Source organism: Oreochromis aureus, linkage group 7, assembly GCF_013358895.1.
Source record: "Oreochromis aureus strain Israel breed Guangdong linkage group 7, ZZ_aureus, whole genome shotgun sequence".
NCBI lineage: Eukaryota > Metazoa > Chordata > Actinopteri > Cichliformes > Cichlidae > Oreochromis > Oreochromis aureus.
Genome location: NC_052948.1, coordinates 48,312,614 through 48,323,242, shown reverse-complemented (window position 1 = coordinate 48,323,242; position 10,629 = coordinate 48,312,614). Strand labels below are relative to the sequence as shown.

The window sequence follows — 10,629 nt, the reverse complement described above, 5'->3', positions numbered from 1 at the left end:
CACCGGATTGTTTCACTGGTTTTGGTATTTATCTCATAAAACTGTTATTTACACTCTGATTTACAGTTGATGGAAGTTTTCAAATCTCACAGAGACACAGAGAGATATACAGTCATTATTAGAGCTGTAGCTGAGAAAAAGTTGTATTTATATTAATTAATAAACACATACAGCATCCAGGAATTCAAACTAAAGATGAACTAAGAATTATCTGAACTTAAGAGAGGCCAAGGTCTCTACAGACGCTGCTGAGGATGTGAGGCCAAAAAAACGACTTCCTGCACCAGCCACATCCTCCAGGTAGCATAACCTGCCTTTACGTCCAGTACAAACCAATTCAACCTGCTAGATGGGCCAGACGCTGTAGACAGAAGTCTAGTGTGCTCTACTGGCAGTCACAATTCACCAAACAGGAATTACATTTTAGGGTGCTTCAACACGTCTACTCTGTCCTGTACTTTAGTATATTTGAGGCCAAAGTCTACTGCATTTTTATGAGTGTGAACTTGGTGCACTGTTGCAAAGCACAGTATAACAATGCAGACCTGTATAAAAGAGCTAATACCTGATGTGGTTAATATCAGATGTGAAATGTACTGTAGCTCTCCAAATGCTGACTGGTTGGACAAAAACTTTCAAAATCACCAAGAAATGAGGAAAGAAATATCCAAGTGTGTTGAGTGTCACAATGTGAGGAAATAACTATGCTGCAAAAAGCTTTAGCAACCAGATTAATGTGTCTGAAAAAGTGTGTCTAATGCAGTGGTGCTGCTGTGGCCCACACCAGAAGCAAAAAAGAAAAAGAAAGAAGAGTTATTGCCCCACATACTACAATTATTATGGAGTATAGGAGTATTATAGGTGTATTATGACCCAGCAACAACCATAAAAATATCTGAATGCATCAGCATGTCACAACACCGACCATATTACTGATATGTAATGGGGACAGGAAGACCCTAATCTTCCTTCCTATTAAGATCATGATGCTTATGATCTAACAGGAAACAAGTATGTGTTAGTGTTAGTGGGTGAAACACTATTTCACCCACTAACAAGTCACTCTATCTGACAAAACATTTTTAGGTTATTAAATAATCTGGTATTTAGTATATTACACAATGTGAAACCATGTCATATTTTACAAAGTTATTTTGGGGTCCTACAGAAACACTAGATTTTGTTGTATCAAAGCGAATGAAGAAGAGAAGTCAAACGTCATCTATCTCTGGTAAACAGGTTAGCACAAGAGCGTTTGCAGGAGAGGCTGTACACGAGAAATACCTGAAGCATTTTAACCCATTTACTGAAAGTGACAGGGATCAAAGCGATACATGTATTGCCAGGAGGTATGAGTTTTGCCAACCTCTGGAATGCAACCTGGAAGGAAGCAAGTTACGGCAAATACAGGCCTATGGGGAAATTACACCAATGAATTACAGATTAGACCAAAAAAACCCAACCCATATATATATATATTTATAAGCAACCATTAGATGTATCAGACTGACAGGGTGATTGGCCTTAACATATGCACATGATCAAATCACAAAAACCAGAGAGTGACGAAAAATTATTATTCTTTATCAATATGTAAAGTTACAAAACAGCTCTCAGCACTACTTGACCTTATAATTCATAAGGGGGTGTATTGTGTAAACAGACTGCCATAAAGAGTAGTTTGTATTTCAAAGCTGGTTTAATTCAGTATTTGGAAAACATTTTAATTGCGGGGCAGGACACAGAAATCCTATAACCTGAAAGAAGTGCTTAAAAGCCTAAAACTAATGCTTACAGAGGGAATATACTTTCACCCAATTACACAGTGTGTCATACTTGAGAAATGTCACTGGCGCAAAGGGAATTCACATGATTCCAAAGCAGCAGCACCCACTACCACTACTAATAGCTGTTACTAGTAAACTACATTCACTTCTCCATTTGATCAGTCACTATAGTGAGTCCATGTCTAATTTTGCCACTCCAATAACCCCGTGACAGGATTACTGCAGAGACTGGGAGTCGTTAGCGTCATGTGATAAATGCCCCTGATTTTAGCTGGATTTATTGTGTCTGTGAGATTTATTATAAAACAAGTGAACAGCACAGAAATCCTGATGAGTTATCCTGACTTCCATTAGCAGATCACAGATTTCCTAAACCAAACACAGCGCTCCTGGTGCCTCGCATTCCTACCGCCGCATATGAAAAGCAGAAGAAACACAAAAAGATTTCGCACAGCGTATGTTATCTGAAAAATCAAGTATACACAGCAGAGGACGCTTGCGTTTGTGAAACTTAGATTTGACCTCACATGAAAACTGTGTTCTCAAGAGTTTCAGGGTCATCTTATAAAAAAATGCGCGGCAGGTTTTATTCCAGAGATAGGTTTCAGCCACTGTGGGAGTGAATGAATGCGCTCTCCAAAGGCCTTCTATAGCGGTGTACACTTGATACAGTAATTGAAAAACAAGCAGAATCTGTGTAATATGCAGCAACGTATAGAAAACGCATTTCACAGACTGTGATTTCTGCATCTGGGAGAGGACACACCTTCAATTTTCAAGGGAAGTTAAACAGATGCCTGTTATGGATGGATATGCACGCTGGCCTGACATAATTCAAATGCAGAGCACCGCAGCCAGCAAAACAACTGCCCAAAGGGATAGTGACAGATGATGGACCTCAATTTACATCAGGCGAATTTGAGTTATTGCTAAAGTTGAAAGCAGTCAGACATCAATAATTCATTCCACTGCCCAGCCTCAAATGTGTTGGCAGGAAAACTGCAGTAGCGAAAAAAAATCTCCAAAAACAAATAGACCAGCTGGTGGCTTGTGTTATTACAGCACTGTATTGCTAATTTGTTGTTAGGTACACAAACATATGGCCCACAACTACCAAGAATAGACTAGCCATTTCTGATAAGAGAGGCCTATACTAGACTGTCTCTAGTAAAAGCAGAGGTATCTCAAACTGGTCTCATCACTGATGTAGCCGGTGAACGCAACGGGAACATGTGATGATATGTAAAATGGGCTTTGTATACAAAGAGAAAAAGAGGGGTTCATGAACACACTGGAACAAATGCTGGAACAGACTCAGATAACCATAAGATTATCATGGACACAAGGCTGATAAATGGAATAACCTGAGCGTCTGAGACGGCCTTGAGCCAGCCATTGTTTTTCTTGTAATTTTTTTTCCCATATGGCATGGTGTCACTGAGTTTGCATCACTCATCTGACTGAGGTGAACATCCCCTTTACAGAGATGTGGATGAATGACGTGTGGCCCAAAAGACAAAAACTACTCATCCTGATTCATTGTTTCCTCATTTTGCTCCCTCCATAAGGGGTTTTTTTTTTCATAAATTTTAGTTTAGTTTTTTTTAAATACATGTATATGTATATTTATGTATATATACATATATATTTACTGCTCAAAAAAATTTAAGGAGGCACTTTTTAATCCGAGTAAACCATCAAGTCAGTTAAACATCAGGGATATTGATGTAGCACAGTGGGTTGTTAATCACTTTCAGCTGCTTTGGTGTTCACCAAATTAGACTAAAGGAACAGTTGGAGCAGATATGGAAGGAAAATTTCAATGTGGTCCCAGTGGTACTAGGAGCATTAGGACCTTTAACCCCAAAACTGGAAAAGTGGTTTCAGGAAATTTAAAGCACAACATCAGAGGTCTCAGTCAAGAACAGTGCAGTATTAATAATGGCTAAGATACTGCGCAGGACCCTCAAACTCCCAGAGCTCGAGGATCATATATATGAAGCTAAATTCCATCTTATTTTTAACAATTATATTTTTTGTAAATTTTAGGTTATTCACTAGAATTTGGAATCGCACGTCTTTTTCTAATTTTGACGTTTCATTTGACCTAGTTTAATCTATTTGTAATTTTTTAAATAGTTTTTTCTTTGTTTGTCTTTTATTAGGTGTTTCTAGGAAGCACTCTGGAACACTGGTTTTGAAAAGTAACGGTTTTTTAAATGGTTTAAACCAGGAAATATGTGTGATGCAAGCTTTTGTTCTTAACAACTTTTAAGAGCAACCCATTTTGCTCTGTGGGCCAGACCAGTGGAATTCCCCTTTTTGTCAGTGTAAAGTTCAATTACTCATTTAATCCTTGAGATATCTTAACATAAGAAAAAGAAGTCCAATTCTTCTTTTTCTTACAGGACATCTCATTTTTCTTTCCTACATACAAAGAAATGCTGCTGTAGTAAATGGACCCCCCCCCGCCATATTTTTTACACCTTATTGTAGGAGTATTCGTATTATGTAAAGCTTTGCAAGCATTGATTTAAAAAGTCACCTAGATAATGAAACAAAGCTATCCATTTTATTTTAATTTCTGCCTCAGCCTGTAGTTAGGCTGTTTTCCCACAACCGCAGTGGAAAGTAAGGCATGTTTATGGAAAGTAGTCCAGCAGCCTTTAGCTCACGGTTTGATTAAATAGAAACAAATTTCTTTGGGTTAACCACTTCCAGCTCACTGCAGAAACTACTATCTTATCTGCCCTTGAGCAAGGTGAAGGGCTTTTGACATAAAACAGTAGCCGGAAGCGTTGCGCGTGTATATGAGTGAAATGATATCCGTCTGGTTCGTCAGCTTTTTTAATCAGAGCACGAGAAAGTGTCACGTTTTCTGGTGTCACGGATAGCGCTCAGAATACACATAACGAGAAACGTAACCACAGCCTGAAAGCATGAATATCGCCTAATCAAACTACTTATGATTATTGCTAGCACACTTGTACTTCACTGGCGTGTTCTGCTCTGAACTATTCACATAAAACAATAAATACGTAATTACTCCTATGGCTTTCAGTCATAAAACCCCTCATATTCAGCTGTCCTTCAGTCACCTACAGTGAAACCGCGTTTCAGTTTTGGAGCAGTTGCCTGCAGCTGCGCTAACAGTGATACGTTTAGGGTTGCTCTGCATGTGGTGGTGCGTTCACGGGGCGCACGCCCGCGCACACACCCTTGCTGGCTCGTAAACCCTATCAACCAATCGGCGCTCCCTCGTAAGGAGGGAGGGAGAGTTTTTACAGCCCGCTACAAATACTCGTGGCACATGTTTTATTTTAAGGTCGCCGCTTCAGACTGACTGAGAGGAATGGGGACCTCATGGTAGTCAAAAAATAAACCTTTCACTATCAACAGCAAGTCACAAAAAACTTCCTCGCAGCTCTCTGTAATTTTGGAAAACTAAACACTCAGCACCTTGGAGATATAGCCTTGAAGAAACTTTTCTGCAACTTTTTTTCAATAAGCCAAAGAGGGGGGAAAAATTTCTGTGTCTGCAGTGGGGAAACGTGGGGACATTAAAGTGTCCATCCATCCTTCAAGAGTCCCGCTCGCATCTCTCTTCCTGCCACCTGCCAACATGACACGGAGATCGTGTACCATTTATGTGGTTGGGATCACCTGCGCCGTCCTGCTCGCGGTTGGGATTGGCTTGTTTGCAGGGCAAGTTTTCCGCACATTAATGAACAACCGCCTGAAAAAGGTAAAGGGAAAACACACACACACACACACACACCGTTATATTATTCTACTTTTTAAAGCTCACGTGCATGCATGGCTGCTTGAATGAGTGATGACGTGCATTTTCCCCTGTGAATGGGCTGTTGTTTACAAGGAGAGTGTTGAGAATGATGAACACTGAAATGATGCCATTGTCTGTGTGCCTGTGTGTGAAACCCTTACTTATTTGCATACCCTCCAATTCTCTTCAGACTTTCCAACATGGGCTGTTTTTTCCTGTTGGTTTGATTGCATTCATTGTTTGCGCTGGGATTCCACATGTGCCCAGCTAAACTCTGAATAGAAACAAGAGTAAAAGAGTTGTTCAGCGACTGTAACGACTCGTCAGTTGTTCAAACAGATAGTGATGGGCTACGTGTCTCAGAAGGAATGGCTCACACAAGAAGCCGAACCGCGTGAGGTGGAGGGGGATGGGCCAAAAATGGGCTGTTATGGGTTAATTAGCCTGTACTATGCAATCAGCACTTTCTCTTCTCTACAGTTACCTCAGTCCCAGTTCGTGTTGCATGAGCACACACATAACTAGTACTTCTTCCTAGGGAATTACTGATCTAAAGAAATTCCTATCGATCTCTTATGATGTGATATGTATATCTTGTCCCAACAAGTCACTCCCCCTGTGCAAACAAGTTACTTTCTTGTCCACACAAGATAAGAAGTCAACTCAAATGTAACAACATAACTTTTCATTGACTTAAAATGAAGTGTAACAAGTTAAGATGCTGCAGCCACTGTAGCAACAGAAAGACCTCAGTTTCATACGGGACTGTAATGAAATACCACACAAGATAATAAGTCGTTCTCAAAAGGTTAAATAAAACATCACCCTGAGGGGACCCTACTCTATGAAGACATATGTTACAGGAAATTGTGGATGCAAAGAAATTTGTGTTGCTGGTGGTGTTCCAGTTCAAGTGGTGGCCCTGTGATCTTATGGCTTTTGTTTACATGTTGCATTCTTATATGTTCCAGATGGTGTCGTCAGCAAATTGCTGTCTTCCCAGTGAGATTGTTATGTTTAGCGCTATTGAAGACCATGTTGGGAGGGGGGCTGTGCTTAAACTGAGGATGTCACTAAAGCAAGTGACACTCTCAGTTTAAGCACTCAAAGTGCTTTCTTACTATAAGCCACACATACACACGCACACGCACGCGCGCACACACACACACACACACACACACACACATATACAGAGATAGACACTTTTAAGCTAGCATTTACACACTGACAGTCTGCAACTGCAATGCAGGTTGGAGGAGCCAGATATCAAACCACCCTGTCAGGCATCCAGCATAATGCACAGTCTGTAAACTCAGCGACCTGATTGGTACCTATATGTTACCCTATTTCCCACCAATTGGCTGAAGCCCTGCTTTACCTAACAACAATGAGGTTCACTCTGTCAGCTGTTACTGATTTGGGAAAAGACTCCCATGTTAACTGCTAATAGTCACAACCTAAAATGTGCAGCTGCCTGGTCAACAGGTTGTAATATCTGGCACTAATTTGCATAAAATAAGCAAATGTGCTTTATCTTTTCAGTTCAGACAAGATAGGCTGCTGGGTTCATTAAGTTTGTTAACGTTGCACATACACTTACATGCATGCTTATTCCATTTAAAATTGGTAAATGTGATAACAGGATTTTCTGTAACTAAAATATTAACTGTGTAAACTTTGTTCAACATGCCACACCAGTGCAACAGGTAAGATAGTTGCCAGAGATCTTTAATGCCCTTAGCGGGGATATTAAAGATTCAATTAGTAGTATGTGGAAAAATAATAATGAATACCTTTTGTAGTTCCCAGCATTTGGTATCGTTTTTAGCGTTGTTTTTAATCTTAAATCTTCCTACTTTGTTTGTCATGGCAGTGACAAATGTGCAACTCTTAACATCATGGACTTGGTTCTGATATTAGCTATTCTAACTATGCTAACTACAGTTTATACTGGTCAAAAAAGTTAAAGGAAGATTTTTAAGTCAGAGTATAGCAGTCGGTTAAGTAGCAAAGGGGGTTGTTAATCAGTTTCAGCTGCTTTGGTGCTCATGAAATTAACAACAGATGCACTAGAGGGGTAACAATGAAACAACCTCCAAAACAGGAATGGTTTTACTCGTGGAGGAAACTGACATTTACCTCCTCATTTTTTCTGACGTTTTTTTTTCACTACTTTTGCATTTGGCTAGAGTCAGCGTCACTACTGGTAGCTTGAGGTGATATGAGGACCTACAGACGTTGCACAGGTAGTCAAACTCCTCCAGGATGGCACATCAATACGTACCATTGCCAGACGGTTTGCTGTGTCTCCCAGCACAGTCTCAGGAGTATTAGGAGTAGGAGATTCCAGGAGACAGGCTGTTACTGTAGGAGAGAGAGCTTGACTCTAGACGAGCTAGAGGGTCCTTAACCCATCAGCAAGACCAGTATCTGCTCCTTCGTGCAAGGAGGGACAGTTTCAGCACTGCCAGATTACCTACAATATGGCCACCAGCAGGCCACTGGTGTGACTGTCTCTGACAAATCAATCAGCAACAGACTTTATGAAGGTGGGTCCTTTTAGTGGGTCCTGTGCTCACCACCTGGCACTGTGGAGCCTGATCATTTCCAGAATTGGTAGGTCCATCACTGGTGCCGTGTGCTTTTCACAGTTGAGAGCAGGTTCAGCTTCAGTACATGTGAGAAGGAGGAGAAGCTGCAGAGAACATTCAGCATGTCTAGTTTGGTGTTGGGATAGTTATGGTCTAGGGAGTGTGGAGATTCAGAAATTCTTTTATTGCTGCCATATAACCTGCATTATTAATTGCATTAATAACATATTTTACAGCATTATTCTATTAGTAATATTTCTTACAGGGTTCATATTGTATTGAAGATGTTTGTCATCACATTGACCTTTTCTATTTACAGGTTTAGTTATGATCAATCTATACACATTGCATATTTGTGCTTATTTGGAGTTGATGTTCCATCCAAAAGGGTCTTAAGCTTCACTGGTGCGACTGTCCAGGTGATACATGCTGAGGGAAGATGAGAACATAGAAGGTTGACTGCATGCATGCTTACAATACACATAAATCTAGTAACAGGCCTGAGCGAAGGCCCAAATGTATTCTGCTTCTTTTGTAACCTGTTGCATTTTAGTCTACTTGGTGACTGATGACGAGGGTCAATAATTAGCCCTTAGAGACCCTGAAGCTTGAAATTTATTGTCTTGTATGGAAGGTGTTATAGAAAAGAGAAGTTTTATGTCTGTTTATAGCCATTAAAGATGTACAAGATGTACCATTGACTGTAAACAATGTATTTTTAATCTGTAATTGACGTACGTGGGGGTGTGATCCCCTATGCTATAAAATCAGCGTCCAGTGTATTTTTGTTGGAAGACATATGCTGATATTTCTTCTCCTGTGTTATAAACTCGCCGTTTGAAACTCATACTCATAGCAACGTTAACTTAAAAATTGTCTCCCAGACAGACCCCAGTCAAGTCATCCTGTTTCAGGAGTTCTGTGGTTTTAGAGCATTCTCAGATGGTTTATCTTGAGTACCAAAGGTGAAAAGGTCAGAGGGACACAATTACAAATAAATAGACCGTCAGGGCCTCGTGCATTCAGTGAATTTATGTTTATTCAGCTGCCAGTCATAGTTCCTAGAAAAGAAAATATGAATTAGCAGGTCATGCTTTTAAAAATAATCCGTATTGGCCAAGAACATTGCAATCTGTGCATCTTCAAAAGAAAGTTTGCATTCTCAACATGTAGAATAGCTACTGTTTTCACTTCCTTTAACTCTTGTTTTTTTAGCCAATCTGTTTTGTAGTACATTGAACATTGGTCTTTGATTTCTAAATGTTTTAATTAATTAAAGCCAACTGAAGCACTTAGTCTTGCTGCATAAGCTTAAAAATGGGTCCGAAACTTATCAAATTGGACGGGTGCATTGAATACAACAGTTTTGCGATCAATGTTTGATCCAGCATCTGCTCAACATTGAAAATATTTGTAGTAATGTTCATCGTATCTTTAGTCACTGAGGTCTAGGCATTTCCATGATTTCCAACATTTCAGATGTAGGAAAGTAGTGGAGGTTTCCCAAAAGGTTCACTTTACCTTGATAATAGTGCAGACATGAAAGACCCATTGGCCCACAGTCAGTATTCTCATATGGCACACCTTCATGCTTGTTTTCATATCAAGACTTCATAACAGGTATCAGATTATTCTTCGCAGAGAGGCTCAGGGCTGACTTTAGAGGTCGACAGCCACATGCAAGACTTTCTATTGACGATGTGGAAATTTTCATTTTCTTTGACCATTAGGCTTGGTGTGGAAAATGGAGATAAAAACAAAAAGGTAATGAGCTGAAGATGAGCTTCTGCAGTTAGTATATTTTGATCACAGATGTCACAGAACTGATTAATGTCATTAAATTATTTTCACGCTTGAACAAGAAATTTGTCAGAATTTTTAGTTGTCTGTAACAGAATAGTCTTTAGTGGCTAAATAACACAATTATGTGACATTTATATTAATCAGCAGCGTGTCAGTTACAGAGATAAATATACTTTTTACTCAAAGTCTGGAGCCTTAAGAAAATCTCTATGTAAGTGGATTGCACAGTAGCTCTTTCTAAAAGAGGTTTAGGTACTTTTATATGCTCATTAGTAAAACTCCAGTACAGTCAGTTTCTAGTCCAGAACAAAAGAAGAACATACAGGTCATTAAGTTATTGAGGTCAAGAGACTAGGGGGAGGGTTGGTGTTTACCATTATTCTGAGGAGGGGGGTCTGGGGGGTCCTACTACATGCCTTGTAGAGTGTACTGTTGCAGTTCACACAGATCCAAAGTAATTTTGAAAAATGTTTTTTCTTTTTCATCATTACTGAGATAATATGACAATGTAGTTTAAATAGTCAGAGTACAATTTGGGTTACTCCTTTACACATTGCACAACTCTGCTTGGATCAGCTGAGATTTGTGGTTGTGCAGAGTGTGCTGTTTAACAAGGTGCAAGGTCAACACACATAACATGACTGAAATTAGATTCTCCCATCTT

The 10,629-nt window shown here is 39.7% G+C and overlaps 1 protein-coding gene across 2 annotated transcripts in view; it reads left to right on the top strand.

Moving 5' to 3' along the window:
• Positions 1–5,091: 5,091 nt before the first annotated feature.
• The window catches only part of LOC116331705 (lysosome membrane protein 2-like), a 28,583-nt gene continuing 23,045 nt past the window's right edge, over positions 5,092–10,629 (top strand). The window contains exon 1 of one of the 2 annotated variants that reach the window (XM_031754472.2): positions 5,092–5,532. In XM_031754472.2, the coding sequence (XP_031610332.1) occupies positions 5,410–5,532 (123 nt within the window). In that variant the 5' untranslated portion in view covers positions 5,092–5,409. The remainder of the gene's footprint in view (positions 5,533–10,629) is intronic. The other variant, XM_031754471.2, reaches the window with a different exon arrangement.